The sequence below is a fragment of the Brachyistius frenatus genome, unplaced genomic scaffold, assembly GCF_029030835.1.
Source record: "Brachyistius frenatus isolate BFR_SWC_R1_liver_20210118 unplaced genomic scaffold, ASM2903083v1 Contig_20, whole genome shotgun sequence".
Lineage (NCBI taxonomy): Eukaryota > Metazoa > Chordata > Actinopteri > Embiotocidae > Brachyistius > Brachyistius frenatus.
Genome location: NW_027210619.1, coordinates 694,331 through 717,242, shown reverse-complemented (window position 1 = coordinate 717,242; position 22,912 = coordinate 694,331). Strand labels below are relative to the sequence as shown.

At 38.7% G+C, this 22,912-nt stretch overlaps 2 protein-coding genes across 2 annotated transcripts; both read left to right on the top strand.

The window, feature by feature from the left end:
• The first annotated feature begins 2,863 nt into the window (after nt 1–2,863).
• On the top strand, nt 2,864–11,142 carry LOC138619222 (T-cell surface glycoprotein CD4-like). The gene is made up of 10 exons (XM_069695507.1): nt 2,864–2,949; nt 7,074–7,141; nt 7,238–7,402; nt 7,523–7,672; nt 7,939–8,166; nt 8,260–8,640; nt 9,707–9,955; nt 10,100–10,200; nt 10,318–10,361; nt 10,548–11,142. Exons 2-10 carry the CDS (start codon nt 7,087–7,089, stop codon nt 10,576–10,578), a joined length of 1,404 nt encoding a protein of 467 aa, XP_069551608.1. The 5' UTR covers nt 2,864–2,949; nt 7,074–7,086; the 3' UTR covers nt 10,579–11,142.
• A 799-nt stretch (nt 11,143–11,941) lies between these two features.
• cldc1 (C-type lectin domain containing 1) lies at nt 11,942–22,235 on the top strand. The gene is given in 6 exon segments (XM_069695494.1): nt 11,942–11,946; nt 12,605–12,741; nt 12,744–12,782; nt 14,247–14,387; nt 21,360–21,521; nt 22,201–22,235. Coding segments are annotated over 6 exon segments (519 nt in total).
• Nucleotides 22,236–22,912: the final 677 nt, after the last annotated feature.

Sequence of the window (22,912 nt, the reverse complement as noted above, 5' to 3'; positions counted from 1 at the left end):
AATGAGGGAGTCCTCACTTTCAGGTGTTTTCCATCAAAATCACAACTCACAAACAGATCCACCGACAAATAGTGTCAGACTGAACTCTGCTTTGCAACAGATTCATGTCCAGATGTTCTTCAGGGACGATAATCCTTACTACGGGGCATAGAAGTAAACGTTCCAGTGTGCCAGCCATAACTTGAAGGTTTGTGTTGTTAGAGCAAAGAAAAGGCTTGTTTCATTTTGAGCTCAGAGGGAACAGAAGCAGGTGTGAGCCCTTCATGAAGCCAGTACAGAGCCAGGCAGAGAAACCTCAGAGAGATACATGAGACGTGTGCGAGATGTTTGTTTTGTCCTTGTTGTGGTTCACGTCTCGAAACCACCTCAGCAGTGTGTTTCTACTGCACCGGTCCTTTAACTGATCGCTGTAGATGTCATTAGTTAGCATGGGATGAGGCGCCCAAAGACAGATCACCTCATTACTGCTTAAAAATAATTAGTATTATGTTATTCTGTATATGAGCCTCTGTTTCGACAGGGTACAAAAAAAGTTACACTCAAACAGACCTTAATCCTTTAGAATGTCAAAGCATTTGTATTTCTTCGCCTCTACTGTTGACCCACTGAAGTCTGCAATTCTAAAGGGTCTTATCTTGCCACATTTTCTTCTTTGAATTGTGTGTTAATGAACAGATTTTAAGCATATTTGTGTAAAAGACACGTAATTATAGTCAGACAGACTTTTCTAGTTTCATTTATTTTTCTTTCCCTTTTCTGAAAATCCTGTCAAATCCTGTGATTGGTTTGCAACAATCCAAAATGATTTACTTTCTCAGTATGCGACTCCTGTACTCATACCACATCAGCACAGTTGTAAGGCCATACTGTAACAACAAAAATGCATGTCTAGTGTGTTTTACTTTTATTGACAAGAAGCTGTCAGACACACTCAGACTTAACAGTAAGAACAGATAGGAATCCACAGATGTTGTATTTCTGTTCTTTTGACTGCAGCACAGACTCCACAGCAGGTTCGGAGCGGAGATAAGCACAAGCAGATGTTTGGCTCCGTTGCAGGTGTACAATTACCCAATAAGTAATAAAAGAATGATTGTGTCACACAGAGTGCAAACTGAATTGTAACACAGGCTGAAGGAAGATTGATTTTTTTTTTCTCATCAATGAAACACTCGATGAAATAAAAAACGAGACATTGACTTTACAATAATCAGGACTGAAGAGCCTGTAGACTTCACTGGATTGTGTCACGCTGCAAAGCTAAACTTTGTTACAAAAAATATCAGTTTAAAATACTAATTTGTATTTTTTGATGGTTCCATCAAAGGCGGTGTTGCAAAGCAACTAGCTAAGAATTGCATATCTGTTCAGGTACCAATGTTGAAACCTGATTAACTTTACTGCATGTTTATCTATTAAATCGTATATCCCTGGTGAAGTTTTATAAATTTGTATTATATTCCTTCAAAATGAATACAACTGTGTCGGGAAGCTAAATAGAAACAAGAATTATATTTGATGAAATACTTTACTTTACTTTACTTTACTTCTCTTCCACCTGGGTGGACCATTTGGTGGGTCTGTAACAAACTTAGCAAGTCAATGCCTGATATTTATTTAAATTCCTGTCAAATTCCTTTTTTTTAGAGAGAGATTCACACTTGGCATCTTGAATTAAAAGGAAATTTGTGAAAAATGTTGAATTTTATTAGATTTGATTTAAATTTGTCTTTAATCAGTGTGCAGATCGTTTGGCAGGTCTATTATTAATGAAGTTAGTGAGTAAATTCTTCATCTTTATTCGTCCAATCAAAAAGATTCACACATTGCCTCTTGAATTTTAAAGAGATTTGTGAAAAATAATGGGCAAGAATTTGAATTTGGATGCAGTGAAAATACTTTGTCTTGGATTTCAGTTATTTACTCGATACAGTAGCTTCAATGGAGCGCTGTAGCAAGCAGAGTAAGTTTAAAGCTACTCTTACAGAGAAATGTTGTGTACATTTTCTTGGTATCTATGTTTCCTTGTTTGTGTTATTAGTATTTTTACGTATACCGGGGCAGAAAGAAATATCACGTCTCCTGTTAAATGACTTCTCTTGGTCAGACAAGTTTGCTTGTACAGACTTTATATGTTAACTTCCATTTATCTTGTTGTGAACTTTAAGACGACAATCTTGATTATTGATGATTCGACTGATGATTTTTTATTTTTATTTTTCTCTTAGCACTTTATCTGATTGTTTCTTTTGTAGAAAATGTTGCATTTTTAATTCGCATTTATCAGCTGCTTTTGTGAAAATTGGTCATGTAGTTCATGCTTGAAATCTGATACTTTAATTATGTATCTAAATCAGTACAAATTATAAGGCCAGGGGGAAATTATAATAAATAAAATAAGCCACCCGTGTGCTCTTTAGGACGTGCTAATGATAGATAATGAGTCCAGTGAGATCTTTCACATATTTTGTGCTTGGTTTTATCAGGCAGCAACTCAAACAACATATTTAGTCCATTAACATGAGTTATTTACTTGTTTTATATCTGTTGGACAGATTAAAAACATAGACTATTAAAAATATTTTGTAATTTACAAATTAAATCATGGCACTATTAAACTGTCCAAGTGATGGGTTTTATTTTTGTCTTGTTTAACCTTATAATACAGCATATCGGTTTTAATCGTAAACAACACATTAGGTGTTTAAGTTGAAGATGGTAAAGAAACGTTTTGTGAAGAGAGCTAGCCCTCTGCCTCTGTAACAACCAATCAAAGGTCACTGTTCTGATTTTGGGTTTGATCAACAACTTTGTCTTTCTTTCAGACCAATCAGTGCGGAGGGAGGTGCAACAGCACTTAAAGAGAGGGTTCGTTTGATAACTATAAAGCATTTCTGCCCGACTCCAGATCACTGCGCACCGAGTGACACTCAACACCCACCAAACACCGTAAGTATACTGTAATTTTTTTTTTTACTTTAGCTTACACACATATTTTGAAAATTTGGAAATAGTTATAAACGTTTGTACACAAAAAGAATAGTCAGTATATTAAATTGTTTTTTTCGATAATAATTTTGAATCATAAACAAGTATGACCTCAGCAGGCCCAGTGCGGCCAAAAGGTCATGAGTTTTACAGTTTTATGTAATTACAGCTTCAAAAAAAGATGTATTAATCAATGGTGATGCTCTCTGAATATGGAACAAAACTGAAAGAAAAACTATAATAGTAAACATTGGAGATGAGGAAAAACAAACAATGGCCACAAAAAATTTTGAAATTGTCATTACATCTCAAATGATTTAAAATGTTGAATGTCTTCTATATCTTGTATCTTGTATTTCTCCTGTCTTGCGTCATGCTTTGTTAAAATTTATAACTAGCTGGACAGCTGGCCCGGGACTACATGAATTATCCCTATGCATACAATATAACAATTCTGAATGTAAAATACATTTATATTGTGATAAAAGAGGATATTTATATTTTATATTGTGGAAACATAATATATCAGTCTGACCAAAATATGGAAAGATGCCTTTAACGAGAATTTATAGACCACAGATTTTCAGTGTTAGACAAATTCATGAACTCGGGATGAAATAATTCAGATTTTTCAAGTACAGTATACAGAAGCTGAAAATGTATTTTATGCTCAAACAGCATAAAGTATATCTGTGTGCAATATGTTAAGAGGTAAAGATAAAGACAAGTTCATATTAAATTCAGTTTATATATGACAAAAATGATTTTGTTAAAAAGATCCCCTGAGTACCATTCATTTTCTATACCCGCTTTATCCTGAACAGGGTCACGGGGTGTCCCAGCTCACTTTGGGCAAAGGCAGGGTTCACCCTGGACAGGTCATCAGTCTATCACAGGGCCAACACATAGAGAAGCAAAGACCAATCACACCGAAGGGCAATTTGTAGAATCACCAATTAATCTGAGGTGCATGTTTTTGGATGGTGGGAGGAAGCCGGAGTACCCGGAGAGAACCCACGCAGTCATAGAGAGAACATGCAAACTCCCCACAGAAAGGCCCAGATTCAAACCCGGAACCTTTTCGCTTTGAGGCGACAGTGCTAACGACGGCACCACTGTGCCGTCCCACCTGAGTTCCCTTCAGTCCAACTTTAACTGTAATCCTGCCTGTTCTGTTTTCCCTTTTGTCTTTCTGCTTGTTCACCTCACCTGCCTCACCTCTCACTGTGTTTGACCTTCTTCCTCCCCTCCCCCTCCATCTGTGTTGTTGAAGCTCCATCCTGACTACAGATATGATCAGCTTGGTTTCTGGGTTATAGTTCCAAGTGCTATGACTTTGAACGTCTCTTTATCATCAATTTCACTCTGTTTCCGGTCTCCACTCTTGTTTTTTCTACAAACAAAGACAAATTTTAAACATATAGCATATTCCCTTGTATACAGCTCTTTATATTGTAAAGCTTATTTGCCCTGAGACATTTTTCCTCAACTCACATCACATCAGATTTTAATGTTGCTTTTCTGTTTGTCAGGGTAAACAAAGATTTCTTTTACGTAGTTATCAACCAGGTTTCTTAAGTGGGAGGCCCCAGAGATACAGTTACATTTTAGAGCCATTAGCAGCCTTTTTTATTTGGATTAATGTGCATATAAATACAATAAAGAGTGACTTTTCTACTTGTACTCATATTTGATTATTTGCCCTTTATGCAGAGGGAAATAAATCATTTAGCTCACAGTACATTTTATGTCATATGTGATTCCGATTTTTTTTCCCCCCTTTAATTGTAAGAGAGAAAGATTTCCTGACAGATTTCCTGACATCTTTTATATTATTATTATTATTATATGTTATTTTGGAGCATTTTAGCATTTATCATACTGCTGGTAGAACAGAAATGCAATGAAGGTGCCTCGGCAGACCCAAACCAGGGACCGCGTTCTTGGGCTGTGCCTCAGTCGCAAGTCCATCGAGGCACTTTGAGTTTGATATTTTTATACGACAAAAATATTTTAAACCTGGCACAATTATTTAACCTCATTTAATTCTTCAATCTTTTTGCATTTTATTAGCTTATATAATGTTTAGTTTGTTCTTGTTATTTAAAAAAACAAAAACAAAGCAAATACCCCAAAGAACCGGACGCCAACGGCCATCATGTCTCTTCACCCAATTATACAGTGTAATGCATTTACTCATGATGCAAAAAATATTAATAACTATAATTAGCAGCAATCTGTATCTATTTTAACTTAAAATTTTATTTGATCTGAATATTGAACAAAAACTTGATAAATATTTCTCTGCTCTTCCTCTGCTCTCTAAAGTGTAGGCCAAAACCAATAAGCTTCATCTTTAACTCATTGGACATCATCTGACCTGTGCTGTTCTATTCACAATCTCTCAATCAAGCTGGTGTCTTTATTTATTTTTGATTGATTCTGATCTTAAGGGTTTAATTCAAAGTCAAGTGGGTGGTTAAAAATAAATGAATTTGTGTTAATTCATCAAAACAGTTTGTTTGATGAATTTCAAATTATATTTTCCCCTCTAAGAGTGGTGGTTGTGGGGGGCATCCGAAGTGCTCCTGTTCTTGTTCATTTTCTTTAATAAATGTCTTTTTTGTTCTCAAACATGACATAGTGTACAAGCATAAAGGAGCGAGACAGGGGGAGAAAAAGAAAAACATTTACTTTAAACCACACTATAGGTGCGCTGTCGATGCTGTGGTCTCTTCTTTTTTTTCTCTCTCTCTCTTTTCAAGCGTGAAGATATCCGTCTTTCGTGGAACAAGGGAGGAAGAGAGGGGGTGTGAGAGGCAGAGGGGGAGGAAGAAGAGAGGAGGATTGGGATAAGAATCTGCACCTTAACTAAATCAAGTCCCACCACAACCCAGCTCTGTGTCTCTTCCTTCCAACATGTGTCTGCTCCTTTTCATCCAAAGCCCACCACAGGCCGCCTACTCTCAACTCTCAACTCTTTGTCTTTTATCTCCTCAAATCTCTCTAAATCTGAGACCACCACAAACCCCTCTTTGCTTCCTGCTGAGTGATTTACACTTTCACACACAGCAAAATTTGATAGACATACAAAAGTAACTTAAAATGCTCCTTTTTGAACAGCTGCTTTTCTCAGTTTTTCAGTAACATGCTAAATGAAGTATTCATATTGAGTGTATAATACTTAACTTCTCTGGGCATACACACAGTTATTAGTTTTGTTCGTGCAATTTATTGCAAGCTAGTTGCAACAGCTCTGCACGTCTTTTCTTTGTGAATTTTAAATGTTGAGGTTTCATTTTTTGATATCAGATTCCTTGAGATGTTGGTTTCTATATTCAGTCTCCCTCATGTTTGTAGAAGGGGTGAATAAAATTTAGCAATGCAGTATATTGTAGCCTAGTACAACATCAATACTAAAGAGCCCCTCAACTTGAGTAATATATAAAATAGTTAAGAAAAATATAAAACACCACTCGGACACTGTGTAAATAGCAGATACAACACTGTAGACTTCATAATGGTAGACTTGGATTGCAATAAACTATATTGGTGTGCCTAATAAAATCTCAAATTATGGGACATACATTTAGTTTGTTTTGACCCATCTTTTATGAATGATTTAAAGCTTGTTTCAAAACTGTTCTTCGTTAGCACAATCATAGAAAAAGAACAGAAAACAATGATTAAAATTCTTGAATGACCTCAGAACAACAGTGACAGTGTTCCACAAGGTTCCACACTTGGCCCATTTGTTTTTCCACTGTCCATGCTCCTACTCAGCAAAAATTTACATCAGCATAGCGTGATATATTATCGCTTTATATTTTTTTTTATTGTATTCTTCTGTTTTGTATCTCCGTGTCATTCAACAATATTCATTTCTGACCACATTGTCCACCTTCTAAATATGAAAAAGCCCATAATTTGCAAAGAAATTGAGTCATTGTTTGGTCTTCCCTTCTCTAGACTATTTCGGTGCTCTTTTAATTTGACTACCCAAGAAATCAGAGAACAGACTTCAGTTAGTACAAAATATTTATCGTGATATCTCACCTGTATTTTTCTTAAATTATACTTTTCAGATATGTGACCACGATGAACTTAATTCAGTCCATCTTCGTTCTCATCGCTGTGCTCATGTCAAAGAGTGGTAAGACCCACTGAGTGCAGAATATTTCATTTTGACTTTGAGACAGGACAGTTTGGTTTTGCACATCAACACATAACATTTTTCTCACTCTGTCAGGGGCTGAGAAGGTGATGTACGCTCAGGTGGGAGATACGGTTACCTTCACGGCTCCTGAGAAGAATTCTTCCCTAAAATATTACATATACTGGAACTTTGATGGAGAGGGTCGCTCAACTCAACTTGCATGGCTCAACCACCTTGGCGGAAAGCGGATCATTCCAAGTGAACAGTTTATTCATATATTCACAGACATGATTTGTTTTTATAAAACAGGTTTAGTGTATGCTGCAAGTAAAGGTCCTTTTGACGATAACAATGATTCAATCAATTATTGCCTTGCAGATGAACCCTGGCAGATTAGTTTGTCCTTTTCTACTGACTCATTGACCATCACCAACATCCAAGAAGAGAACTTCGGGACTTTTGTATTCAAATTGACCGTGGATGATGTTGTTGTTACCACCACCAAATATGAACTGGTCAAACTCAATGGTCAGTCATTTATCACTCAGTGTGACACATTCTTATTTAATGGGTTATACTTTTAACAATATGTATTCTGCCATCATTGTGTTTTTGATCATATTTTTCATGTTTTTTAAATGCTAAAAAACAAGGCTATTTTCTTACTAACTAGAATGTTTATAGGGTTTTTCTACCAAACTGCAGCAGTATCTGTATTTGTAAAACTATAATGACTTGTGAAAAATGTCAAACCTCCATTCTTTTTTCTTCATCGTGCTCCATCTCTTTGACAGTGAGTATGACACCGGACTCTCCTCTGCTGCCCGGAGACATTCTGTCTCTGGCCTGCATTGTGAGTCAAAAGAAACCCACCATAGAATGGTTCAATCCCAAGGGAGAGGTGAAAAAGAAAGGAGGAACAATCTCTATGACAGCCACAAACCAAGACAATGGCCAGTGGACCTGTGTTGTGACAGATGATAAACAAACACACAATACCTCAATTAATGTTAAAGTTGTGGGTGAGTTGCTGTCCGCTTATGCGTCTGTTTAACAGTAATGTTTCCTCATCCTAAACATAACACTTCCATTATTCATCTTTTCCTCCCTTTTAGACCTTTCCCCTGCTCCTTTACACCAGTATACATCTACATACTCGCCCCTCACTGTCCTTTGTTCCATTCCTTCGGACATCTCCTGGAAACAAATCAAGGAAAAGGATATCCAGGAAGTTCAGTGGCACTTCTTACCTGAACCATCCTCGAAACTCATTTCTGATGATCAACAGAGGCTCTTCTCCCTCTCTCTGGAGGATCCATTAACCTGGAAGGCAGACCAAAACAGAGACCTGAGTCCTGTGCCAGACCTTGCAAAAGGAAATCTATCTCTGACCAGAAATCGAGGGAAAGAAGACGACAGAGGAAGCTACATGTGCACCTTAAAATTTAAAAACGATGTGACTCTGAGAAGGACTGTACACGTAGAGGTGCTGCAGAGTAAGTCAAAACAAGTTTCTTTGAACAAGCTCAGCTCTGTGTTACACTCACATCTGTCATCTGAAATTTATTGTGGTTTTTCCTTCGCTATCTTAGTGTCCTCATTTATCTTTTTGATGTCCAGTTTCTTTGCGTCTTCCTAATTGTAATTCATAACAAGTAGGAGTCTCCGTGTCTTTGCCACCGCTTTGCCTCTGCTCTGTGCAACTATTTTCATCTCGCTGCTGCAGAGTTTATTCAGAAATGTCCCCGGTGTGACATGTTTCTAATTCAGTGGCTAACACACTTGTCTTGCTGCTCTTGTTTTAATAGGATATAATGAGCTTCCACTCTGCCAGAGGACTGTGATAACACAATGAATCTTAATTGGACTCTGTGTTATAAGGATTTATGGTGTAAAACCAAGATTTATAATTTTTCTTTTTAACTAAAAAGGGAAAAATACACAGATGTTATGGATTAATTCAAGCCACTCTGCCTTATAGGTTTTAAACAGTTTATAAATTAAAGATACCAAATAACACGTAGCGTTGGTTAGTTAGTGTTTGTTTATAATTAGATGTAATAAATGCAAAGAATCATATGACACTGTCGCCCAGTTAACTGCTGCTGTATCGCGCATCAGTGGGTGAAGTCATACAGTAAGTTTTAATTATACCTGATAACCAGCTCATTTACGAGCGAATCCACGTCCCAAAATAAAATCCAATTAAATATATATTGATATATAAATATAAGATAATTAATTTGTTGTCATCAGAGGACAGGAGTGTGTATATCATATGTATATCATAACTGACTGGTGCTGTACCTCTATGCTCCATTACTATTTCAACTGTATTTTGTTGTTTGTGTTAATTTATCATTCCGTTTTTATAATGATATTGTTATCTATCGCTATATTTACATTGATACTTACACAGTTATTGTAATTAATATAAATCAGTCTGATTCAGGTTGTAAAGTAGCAGAAGAAGATAACAACATTTCATATATATTACATTAGATATTTTTTCATTTTATTTCTTTGCTCTTTCTTTTTGCCCATCTTTCGTTCTGTCTCCAGTCATCTCCTCTCCGAAGGAGCTGATTTCTGGCCAGCGGGTGAACCTGTCTTGCACCACTAGTGGTCCGCTGCCCTCTGATGTGCACTTTAAATGGTTCCCACCTGAGAAATCGTCCCTGCAGAGATCTAGCCACCACCCCGCCCATCTAACCATCCCGGAAGTGAGTGCAGGAGATGGCGGAAGATGGAGGTGTGAGCTGTGGCAGAAAGACATACTGCTGACGTGGGCTATGACAGTTCTTAAGATCGGTGAGCACGAGAAGTGAGAGGAGAGCAGGAAGTATGACATGGGCATGACCTTGTGGCTCCAAAGTTTTATGCAGAGAGACTTGGTTTTACATGACGTGCTCTCTGTTCTGTACTGATGACTGTCTGTCTCTGTTGTCTATACAGAACCCAAACTGAGTGTGTGGATGCTGGTGATCATATGCAGCGCTGCTGTCATCCTAATCCTCCTCCTCATACTCACTTTCATCCTCTGCCGACGCAGACAAGTACAGTTAAACCGTTCCTGTTCCTTTCTGTTAGATCACACTGGAGTATTATCATGGTATTAATTTTATCTCCCTGTCTCTCTCTCAATGTCTCTCTTACATTATATCTCACATTAGCAGAGGACGAGACACCTCAGGCCTCGACTCTGCCGATGCAAGAAGTACGTACAAACCATTTCTTGGAATAAAGAAAAGACTTCAAAAACACATTTACACTCGCACACTCATCAGCACAGAAATACGATTTTTAGCCATCATAAAGATTATAAAATAAACATTTACATTTTGCATTTTGTAGCTCTGTGTCTTTCCAAAACTCAACAAATACCTCTGACTTTCTTTTCCAGCCCCAAGCCCAAAGGATTCTACAGAACATAATAAGACATTTTCAAGAAAACGTGGCCACCGGTTCAATCTGTTTTTTGAAGAGGTGGATTTTTCTGTCACATCTATGAAACTGTACTACTTTGTTAGCTGTGTTAGAGGATAGTCTGAAAGATTAAGGCATCCATTGTTGAACTGACAGATGAGGCCCTCAGTGCAGAAAATTTATTTTGCAGTTGTACATATCAGTGAGTTTGGATGGGTTTTATATTTGTGATGTAACATAATTGATTTCTTGGGGACAAATTTATTATTTGTTGTAATTATTAGTCAGAAACTTTATTTCATTTAGATTTAGATTCATCTTTTTATAAACTAAATGTAGTGTCATGCAATGTATATTTTTCTATGATGCTTTTTAATACTGCAATTATATAGTGGGTTATATTTACACTTCTATTATTTGTGCACACATGATGATACTGTATTACTGAAATGAAAATTCACATTCTTTATTGCGGAAGGATTTTGATTTGTTTATGAAAACAAAATGTAAAGTGCAGAATCATCAGCCACTGTCATAAATGTATTATGCAGTTTTTCAATAAAACAGCAATATCTTTCATACAATAGAATGAATGTTTTAGTCTCATCATTTCACGTGCAGCCCCGGAGGTGTCAAACGAACCAAAAAGCAAACAAGAAATAAATTTTAAAAAATCATAATTCAAAGCGGAGAGGTAGGTTTATTGTCAGATCTTATAAGTAGGCAACAAGTGCAATGCTTTAGTGCATCAATCAGTCCCAGATATTAGTAAAAAACAACAACATTTGAATTAATCTATACCTCATAAAAATCACCGGGGAAAGACACAGAGCTTTGTCGGTCTCAGAAACACTCTGACTCTCACTTTGTAGTACACCCCTCTGGCACGCAGGTTTGGTATTATTTACCATCACGTGAGCAAATTCAGCAAAGATGGAGGCCTAAAAAGTATGACTCAGCATTGACCAGAACAGAGAGAGAGAGAGAGAGAGAGAGAGAGTGTGTGTGTGTGTGTGTGTGTGTGTGTGTGTGTGTGTGTGTGTGTGTGTGTGTGTGTGTGTGTGTGTGTGTGTGTGTGTGTGTGTGTGTGTGTGTGTGTGTGTGTGTGTGTGTGTGTGTGTGTGTGTGTGTGTTGAAAGGTATTTGTATTCTCTTTGTAAGTAGAACAGGTACAACAATATCACCTCTACACCACACACACACACACACACACACACACACACACACACACACACACACACACACACACACACACACACACACACACACACACCAGATGCCCACTCTGTTGTTCCAACAGACTGTCAACATTTTTTGTGTGGTATTTTTTTTTTTCTTGGCACCTTATTCCCACAGTGCCTCTTGTGCTTCATGAGGTTTTGTTATTCAAACCAAACTAATTAAAGCTGAAGAAGGGTGACTAGTGTGCTGAAATTTGTGGTCACACATCACCACAAATTCTTATCATCCAAATCTCTGTGCTCTCCTCTTGATTCAAAACTTGGCTCTCGTTACTTTAAAAACACACAAACACACACAGCCACACACACGCAGAGCTCCCAGCTGCTTTCCTGTCAAACCTCCAGTTTTAGGTGTTTTAAATTAATGTCAAGAAGTTGAGGGTACTTGCTGTTTTTTGGGTTTTTTTGCCTGTTGTTAAAACATTTTTCTCCTGGCCTGACTCATCTATCGCACATCTGCCCCATCCCAAATCAGTGCCACATTCCAAGCAGACCTCAGGAGTGAAGAAATCACTGGGATTACACAGTGAAAGTTTACAAAGAAACACCACACAAAGCCCCAAAAAAGTAAAGCCTTCCAGTTTGGTTTAACAAATCCTCCTATTTCAGAAAACACTTACCAAACGGCTGAAATTATCTGGTTGAAGTCACAGCACAGTTTAACTGCACAGTACTTCTCTGAGCCCATTTCGTTAACACTGCAGCAGTGTTGCAGGCAGAGGAGCGTGCCTCGATAAATCAACCAACAGGGACAAATTTAATTTCAAGGAGAAATATTGGTGCTTGGGAGCAGAGATACCAAAGTCTTCAGGGACCAGAGGAGGGACAGTATAAAGAGAGACAAAGTGAGAAAGAGTGTTAACAAGGAAACTACCACAGACGTGGTGGAGAGACTAAACTTCACCCGCCTGCAGGAGTTGACAGAAGAGGCGATACCTGGAGGAACAGGCTCATCCTCTACCACAGCTATGGTGTTTTGTGTTTATATGTGGCAAAAGACAAAACGTTTTCATATATGTAAGAGCTATAGGAGGACTTTCAGAACTTTGACTCACTTACTGTACTGTCCTGTGTATGTTCTTCACTACTTCAGATTTCAGAGGAATATATTGTTCTTTGTACCCGTATTAATTAACAGTAGCCGGACAACTGTTTAAAAACACTCAATTAGAAAGTTCTGCTGTTGTAATGTCACTAAATTCACATATAATATGAAGATATGAGTATTATCAGAAAAGAGTACTTAAAGCCAAATAAATAGCCTACTCATTATGTTATACTTTGTTAACAATAATAATTTATTAACAATAACACTGTTTCTTGGTTGTTTGTATATAATATATATAGATATATATACTGTACTGTATATACTGTCCATTTTATATTTTATATTTATATTTTTTACTGCTATTTTATTGCTTTTCTATTGTTCTATTGTTATCTTATTGCTTCTGTATGCTGCTGTAGCGAAGAAATTTCCCCTCGGGGATTAATAAAGTAACTACCTAACCTAACCTAACCCAACCTAACCTTAATGCCTGATGAATATATATTATAGCAGGATTACTATTACTGATGCATTGTTGTGTTTGCAGCGACTTTGCTTATAATTGTATCTATTTGGTGGTTAATTTATTATGAATTAATGTAATATATTTTATGCTCAGTTTAGGTTCATGTAAACAGTGTGTGAAACCATGAGATGGTCCATTGAATCTCTCCCATAATGGTAAAAAAAAAGTGCCTTTAATTTATCACTTAAATCACGAGATACTTGTATTTTATTTGAGTATTACAGTCATTTGTTATTTTATACCTCTACTCATTTGCTATTAGAGGGAAGTATTGCTTTTTGTATTTTACTTAGTCAGACAGTTACACTTTGCAGATGATTTTACCAATAAAACCTTTGAGTATAGATGATGTTAGACTGTGCATTTATAGGCTAAACAACTATAAAAATAAAAATAACAAAAAATATTGCAGTCAGAGTTTGCTCCAGCTCAACTTGTTACATTAAAAATCTCTATGTATGTACTGTATACTCATCAGTAACAATAATGCAGTAAAAAACATTTAATATATGATAATGATGCAACATTGTCAGGGTTTTTTGTGCTGCCTAATGGGTACTTTTATTTTTAATAATTGAAGTAAATTCATCAGGTTTTTAATGCACAATATTTACATGTCACTATTCATACATTATAGCATCTGTGTCTATATGTGGCAGTTTGAGACACAAAAGAGAGAATCTCTTCTTGACATAACTTTCAGTACAGGCATTATCTTTTGGGAATGGTAAATGTTATGAAGCTAAATGCTGGTCAAATAGTTCTGCTCTGCAATTTCCTTGTCCTCAAAGAAGGCACTCAGAGGATTAAAAATGGGGAATTGACAGCTACCACGCTGTGGACTGTTTTGTGTCTAATCAGGCTCCCAGGGACTGAAGCGGGGCATTGAGTGTTAGAGGAGTCAGCCTGCTCTCCTGATACTTAATGGCATTTTGGCCTCCATCTGTGCCAACATCGTACTTGCTGTGCCCTATAAGTTTCAACACTGTCTTATGGCCTCCGGTGTGTGTTGTAAATTCAGTCCCGTGTTGAAGTTTCAGGAACTAAAAGTAAACTGAGGATGCTTTCAAAAAATGTCATGAATAGTTTTTTATTTATCAGTTTACTTCATAAAAAGTGCAGTAAAGAGACAAACATAAGTCAAATCAATATTTGGTGTGAGAATCCTTTGACTTTAAAAACCTTTCAGGTCAGTTTTCCAATTCATCTTTATTCATATACTGTAGGGTCAAATCACAACATAAGTCATCTCAGGGTACAATGTCCTTACAATAGAACCTCACAACATAACAGAGAGGAACCAAAACATTCCAAAATTCCCACAGGAGCAATAGCAGGGAGGAAAATCTTTCTTTTAACCCCCGGGCTATTTTTAGGGTAATTTCACTGCCTTCACTTTTAAGCTCATGTCAGTATTGGGGATTGCCATTCATGCAATACCTATTCTAGGCTTTATCTGAGTCTTTTGTTTGATTTCATAATACTTACATGTTTTTTCATGTTAGTCTTTATATGAAGTGGACAATTTTTCTTTTGAAATTGTTATGTTTTTACCTGTATCTCACTGTGTAAATGCTTGCAGTAGAGATATCTTTTCATAACTGTGTAGAGGAGATTGTCTAGACTCTGGCCATATCTGAACCACATTTATGGGACACTGTATGACTTATCAATTCAAGGCACCTGACAGAAAATAAATGTCATTGTTTAATTCAGCTAACAGGAAAAAAAAACTCTGAGAGAACCAGACTCAGAGGACGGCGACCATCTGCCCAGAGAAGAGCGGAGACAGAAAAGAACAGCATAGAGAGACTACCAACAATAAACAGTGGGCAGGTCAGTGGGGACACATGCAGGTCCAACAGAGACACAAATGCTTGCAGAAAGATGCAGAGAAGAAAAACCACAAACTACAGGAGGGAGACAACACAAAGTTAATGAGATGCAATTGTGGCATATAAATGCATGGAACGGGAAAATGAGAGTAGAGGAGAGGTTCTCTGCATCATGGGCGGTCCCCCAGCAGCCTATAGGCCTGCAGCAGCATAACTCAGGGATGGCTTAGGCTCATTTATACACAGTTTTTATACTGAGCAGGCAGGTTGGAGATTTTAACACAGTTCTTCTGTGGATGTTTTGTGTCTCTTCATGTAATCTCAGAGTGACTTCATGATGTTGAGATCAGGACTCACCATCTGCTGCAGGACTTCTTGTTGTTGTGGCTAAAGTTAGTACTTGATGAATCAAGCTTCATGTTTTGGGTCGTTGTCTTCCTGCAGACTGAATATGAAACCCATCTGATGCCTCCCTGGGTGGCACAGTGGTGCAGTGGTTAGCCTCACAGCGAAAAAGGTTCCAGGTTTGATTCCGGGCCTTTCTGTACGCCGTTTGCATGTTCTCCCTGTGCCTGTGTGGGTTCTCTCCAGGTACTCCAGCTTCCACCCACCATCCAAAAACATGCATCTCAGGTTAATTGGTGATTCTACAAAAAAAAACTGTCCAGGGTGTACCCTGCCTTTGCCCAGTGTGAGCTGGGATAGGCTCCAGCACCCCCCATGACCCTGTTCAGGATGAAGCGGGTATACATAATGGATGGATGGATGCCTCCCTGATGGTACTGTGTGATGAATAAGAAGCTTAACTTCTAAAATGCCTAAAACTTTTGCACAGCACAGTATAGATGTGCCTGTCTGTCCCTCTGCAAGTCTCACACTACTCCACGCTGATTATTCTGTCTTTATTTCAGCTCACTGCGCGTTTGGACACCTATAATTGGCAATAAAAAAGACAAAGCGCTCTCTCCAGTCCAGTGAGGGTCATGTAATAGAAAAAGCACAAAAGTCCATAATAGTGAAATATTTCTCCTGCAGGGCCAACAATCTCTGGCAGCTCAGCCTGATAATGTTCTTGTGAGGACACTCATTTAAGACAAACACCACTGGGGCTGTATGGCCTGATCTATTACCACCACACAAACACACATACACACACACACACACACACACACACATACACAGAAGCTACTGAGTACAATATTTTCATATCTTAAAATGATGTGAGAAGGAAAATAAAAAGAACAATTAAAACTGCAAGCAGTGATATACGGGCCCTCGCACGCTGCACATTGGGGATCCAGCAGGTCGGGGCCGCCGGCTCCCCGACGTGCAGCACGCAAGGGTCAGCATATTCCCGCTTGCAGTTTTAATTTTTTTTTCTTGATCTCGTTCCTTATTCTTCTTTTTTTTTTTAAATACATTTTTTTTTGGCGGCTTAAACATCTTCGAAAACTCATGAAAGTTTGTGCCTGACAAGTTTCATGAGGTTTGGAGCATCGTTTGACCTTAAACATCAACTTCCTGTGTCAACCATCGAGCTCAGCCACATCGCCCTGGCTATACTATATACTCTTTTATTTTTTTTGAGTTTTGTATTGTTTTTGACAACAACATTGGTGTTTAGTATGACTGCACATACAAACCCCAACCTGTGTGGCTTACCCTTACAGGGATTCCCTCTCCGTGAACCATGTGGCTTATTGAGAGGACTCACCCTCCGTAAACCATGACCTGTGTGATACATGAGCGGGGCTGGAACCCGTGTCTTCATGAGGTCTTTTCCAGCCCGGTGTCGGTGTCCTAGACCGCTGGACTATCTTCGGCGCCAGAGGATGAGTCGCGGCAGGAAAAAGTGTTTCACAGAGTTCACTCAGAGCGTCCAGTGACTCAACAGGTAAAAGATTCTACTTCACCAAGGTTGATATTAATGGTTCAGATTCCACCTTGGCCTGTTGATGGTGATTCAACTTTTAGTGATGTTTAAACGTTTGAAGAAATTGAAAAAGTTTTGCATACACTACATATTACAGGAAGATATTTAATATCACTGCAGACCCCTTTGAAAACACGTATATTTACTATCCAAAGAATGTCTACCGCAATTTTGGTCACATTTGAATGAATATTTGTGGAGTTATAGGTTGCAGTGAGCCAAAGATTTGTCACAATGCTGTCTAACTCCTGGGAAGATTGGTGGCGACGCCCTTTCACAAGTGAAATGAAATTTGAAATTCTCAATATATCATCAACCACATGTTTAGGCTATTCTGACCCAACTTCAGGTTCATGTAATCAACCACCTCGACGGAGCATGTGAAATTATGAAAAGTGTCATTTCCAGTTGCCACCAAGGCATGACTACCAGTGAATATTACCAAACAGGTGTCTTCAGGGCCGGACTGTTATCATACTTGTAATGTTTGGAGAAGGTCGGTCCATGATACATAAGATTTAGAGCAACTTCTAGTTTCATGGCGAGACGCTTAAAATGGCCGCCACACCACGGGCACACCCATTGACGAAACTGAAATATTTTAACAATTTTTAATCCCAAACATGTTAAGAGTGCACAGAAAAAATTTCAAGTCGGTCCGACAAAATCTCTAGGAGGAGTTCGTTAAAGTACATGTGCGAATCGCCAAAAATGGCGATTAAATTCAAAATGGCAGACTTCCTGTTGAGTTGACGTAATGATGCAATGCAACTTTTTTGTACGTCTAGGTGTGGTACACATGTCCACCGATTTTCATGCATGTACGTAAATGTAGCTAGCCGGGGTATCTGTGTAGGGGGCGCTAGCGAGCCATTTGGCCACACCCACTCTCTTAATTTTAGAACCATCTGGATGCATTCTAGCAGTGGTTAAAATCACGTTAGCCACATTTAACCTCACAGAAGCACCTGCACCTGTGTTTTGACACCAAGATATCTTCCTGGGAAATGATAATGATGTCATTAGTTTTATCAAGATTTACTAACCACAGTAAAATTTTCAGCTTACAGTAAAGTGTCTTAACTTTCAGTTCCTCTGAACTTGAACAGTGGCAATAAATCTTCAAGTTTAAAACTTATTAGGGCCCGAGCACCGAGCATTGTTTTTCGTAAAGATGTTGGTCGTTCGTCGTTGGACGTTCTTTTTCTTACATAAAGTGATTTGCCTTTTTGGACGCTTTATCGTATTCAAAAACTCATGAAAGTGGATGCACATAATATCTCCCGGCGAAAAATGTCACATTCTAGTGGAGTCGCGAGTGGGCGCGGCCAAACGGCTCGAGAGCGCCCCCTAAAGAGATGCCGCGGCGGCCGCGTTTACCTAAATTCACCAAATCCGGTGGACACGTGTATCACACCTAGGCACAAAAAAGTTACATTGCACCGTTACGTCAACTCGACAGGAAGTCCACCATTTTGAATTTAGTCGCCATTTTGGGCAATTCTGACACGTATTACTTTGTCGAACTCCTCCGAGGGATTTTGTCACCCCGACTTGAATTTAGGTTCTATGGAATTGGGATTAAAAGTTATCAAAATAATTCGTTTTCGTCTATAAGTGTGCCCGTAAGAGGCGGCCATTTTGAGCGTCTTGCCATGAAACTACGAGTTGCTTTCAATCTTATGTACGCGGACCGACCTTCTTCAAACATCACAGGTATGATAACAGCCCCGCCCTGAAGACCCCTGTGGGGTAATATTCGCTCATAGTCATAGCGCCCCCTGTTGGCCACTGGAAATGACACTTTTCATACTTTCGCGTTCTACGTCGAGCTGGTTGATCACATGAATGTAAAGTCGGCCCAAAAAATTTAAAATACTTAATACTTTAGTATGTTGTCTAAAATATGAAGAAAAAGTCATGCCGTAGTGTTTCGTCCACAACGTCATACTATAGTATGACTTTTTCTTCGTCCCAAAAAATCACAAAAAAGTCATACAAGTCATATAAGAGCACAGGATGTAAAGGAAGACAGGAAGTCAGTTAAAATCCTTCCTGTAATGCTGCAGGTAGATTTTCAGGTGGATTATGGGTTGAATGATGACAGTCATCGACGAGTCAGCACCAGAAGTCACAGTTCAAACTAAGGTGTATAAAACCAGGAGTGTGATGCGCTCTCAGTGTACAAATATAAAACATGATATTCAGCTTTAAAACACACCTGCACAGGTAACACAAGGAAACATCCTTTGAGTTACTTTTGTTACTTTGCGTTACTCGTTACTTTGCGTTATTTTTTTGTTACTTTGTAACAGCCCCGCCCTGAGGACCCTTTTGTGGTAATATTCGCTCATAGAAATGACACTGGAAATGACACTTTTCATACTTTCATATTCGTCGAGCTGGTTGATCACGCGAACGTAAACTCGGGTCACACTAACCTAAACATGTATTTGATGATATATTGAGACATTCATTCGACTTTTGTCAATGGGCGTCGCCGTGACGATGCGGCAAAGTTGGATGTCTCACCGTGACACAGGAAGTTGATGTTTAAGATCAAAGGATGCTTGAAACTTCACGAAAGGTGTCACATACATCCGGCTTGGTGAGACGTAAGATGTGGCGTGGCCAAACGGCTCGCCAGCGCCCCCTGCTGGAGACAGAAAACGAGACAAAAATAGCACCTTTAAGCGGGGATACGCGGCCCCTCGCGCACTGCATGTCGGGGAGATGGCTTTGGGGAGGCGGCTTCGGGGAGGCGACGCGCGGGAGTGCGAGGGCCCGTACATCACTGCTTGCAGTTTTAATTCTGAGATATTGTTTGTATCTGAATGGAATCATTATCCTTTTACATCTTAATGGAAGCCAAGTGACTACACAGTGTGTTCATTGTCAGTATTTATGACTTATATTACATCAATTAGTCTTCTTAGATAGCATTACAGAAATATATTTTTTATGTTTTAGAAGGCAAAGAGGAATTGGCAGAGGAAACGCAAATGTGGAGAAATATCTGGCAATAAAACCACATTGTAAACTATCATTTCTTGCGGCCGCGAGGGATCTCCTATAAACACAATTATTCCTGCGAGAGCAGCAATAAAACCTTACAGAGATTCAGAGACAGAGGGGCATCATATGTTTAAAGAGGAAGACATTTAGTGGCAAATGAGAAAACTTAGGAGTTTGAAAAGTACATTTGTTGTCTTTCACACTTTGCTGGATGACAATAAAATGGTCCAAATAACATCTCAATAAATATTGGACAAGATTTGGAAATTTTCATTCATGGTCTCCAGACGATCTATCCTACTGACTTTGATGATCCCTTGAAGTTTTCTCTTATTTCTCTTTTGTACCAGCAGGTTGACATCATGTCTTTACAACTATTACATGGATTCCTATAAAATTTGGTACAACATTCATGTTGTCTTCAGTAAACTGTAATGACTTTGGTGATCACTCAACTTTTCATTTAGCATCCTCTTTGGGTCAAAAATGTACATTGTTAAATACTTTATTCAAATAACTGAAATGTAATGAAAATCTGCACAGTTCATGATCCCCACAGGATGAATTCTAATAACTTGAATGATTCTCTAACCCTTTCTCCAGCTCCACTGTGAGGTTGACATTTATCTCAACCATTGGGCTGTAGGATAAATTGTAATAAAATTTGTCACACATGTCTGTGAAGATTCTCAGTCGTCCAGGTCATGTGTTATGTGTTATGTGTCTAAGTGTTATCCAAATACAACTGGACTTGCTTGAAGTTCTTGTCAACATTTCACCTCTCATCCGAACTGAAGAAGCCTTTTGGATGAGAGTGAAACATCTTCAAGAAACTCATGCAAGTCCAGTTGCCTTTGGTTAACACTTAGATACAAATATTCACAGTTCCCTTCAGAAATAATTTGAATAACGGACTATTTTATGAAGTACTATTATCAGGTAAAATGGCCCTTCCTTTTTAACCAACCCAGCCACACACATACACAACAACCTACCTACCTACCTACCTACCTAACCACCCACCTACCCACCTATCTACCTACCTACCTACCTGCCTGCCCATCCACCCTGTTAGCTGTTCAAATGTGGGTGACAAAGTAGATCAAACATGTACATGATCTTCATTTCCTGCTGTGTTTGATTTATTGTGCCCCTCCTCCTTTTATCTTGCTCTCCCTCTCTCATTAACAGTTAAGCAGTGCAGAGAGTGTCCTGAGGGTTGGCTCCATGTCGAGAACCACTGCTATTCCAGCAGTGACAAGCTGGACTGGCTGAAGGGAAGGGACAGCTGTGAAGAGATGGGTAGTCATCTTACCAAATGGCACACTACATCATTGAACAGCATGTACAATAGTGTGTGTGTGTGTGTGTGTGTGTGTGTGTGTGTGTGTGTGTGTGTGTGTGTGTGTGTGTGTGTGTGTGTGTGTGTGTGTGTGTGTGTGTGTGTATCTGTCTGTGTGTGTCTGAACTGAACACAACCTATCAGCAAAGGTCTTTGACAGAAATGAACACTCTCTGCTTTGCCCTGCTGACCGGCACAGGTGTTGCTCATTCCCCTTAATTGGGTCGGTTACTGCATGCTGTCCACAGGAGAGGAAGACTTGAGACATGTGTGTGTGTGTTACACACACACACACACATCTTTGCAAGGCAAGGTCACTTTATCTGGTCTTCTTCTCTACTTCTGCAAAGGCATGATTTAAGTTTTGAAGTTAGATTTAAGTTAAGGGCACCAGAGGACTTTGTCACAGCAAGTGTTGCTAATAACATTAACAATGGCTTCCTTTTGTTCAAGTGTCGCAGTAAATCACAGCAATGTTACAGTGAGCTAGTCTGCATAATAAGACGATGAAGAAACTGAAGCAGCTAAATTAAATTTAGCCATCATTTGGCATCATTTAACAAAAAACAAATCTATGCAAACAAACAAGTAAATAAAACACAAAAGTGTAAGTAATCTGTAAATGGTCCATAATTTGATGGTTTTAGAGGTTTGTTTTTGTCAATTATATGTGTAAACACTGGATTACAGGCTCTTTACACCTGAGATACACCCACACCTCATGAGTCCAAACTTTGTGGGTCTGTACATACTGTGCTTGACTGATATTTCGAGTGACTCCCCTTTGAGCTTTGTTACCCCTTGTTATGGGTGTACATGGCTTCATTAACCTCATGCAATGGTCCTTTTTTCCATGGAGGACAGTTTGACATGTCACAGTGGGAAAAGCAAAGGTCTAATTAATCACATGGTGGCTGCAGTCCATTTAGCTCCTTCAGTTTCAGGGTCCGGGTATTGTACATGCTCGCACACTATGACAGCTTTCTGGGATGTCTGAATATAACAGAGCCATCGTTATTGTAAAAAATAATTGCAGCTGCAAAAGTATTTTTAATTATATTACATTACAAAAATCACACACTGGGATATAGTGTTACAGATGAGGGTTTGGTTTGCAGTGGCACAGCAGCTATAACTATAGCAACTGAAGAATTGACCTCATATAATAAGAATGTGTGTGTGTTTGGAGTTTTTGACAGTGAGTGAATACATTTTGGGGACATTTTGTGTCATCACGGGTTAAAAGTTCATTTGAGATTATGTTTTTTGGGTTAGATGCAGGGAAATGCATGATGTCAATGTCATTCAAAAGTGTGTGTGTGTGTGTGTGTGTGTGTGTGTGTGTGTGTGTGTGTGTGTGTGTGTGTGTGTGTGTGTGTGTGTGTGTGTGTGTGTGTGTGTG

What these genes read in the sequence shown, in the direction of transcription:
- LOC138619222 (XM_069695507.1), top strand. Translation starts at nt 7,087, where the DNA reads ATGAACTTAATTCAGTCCATCTTCGTTCTCATCGCTGTGCTCATGTCA. An exon ending in CGGAAAGCGGATCATTCCAA is followed by an intron (nt 7,403 to 7,522) that starts GTGAACAGTTTA and finishes ATTGCCTTGCAG; the next exon opens with ATGAACCCTGGCAGATTAGT. An exon ending in TGAACTGGTCAAACTCAATG is followed by an intron (nt 7,673 to 7,938) that starts GTCAGTCATTTA and finishes TCTCTTTGACAG; the next exon opens with TGAGTATGACACCGGACTCT.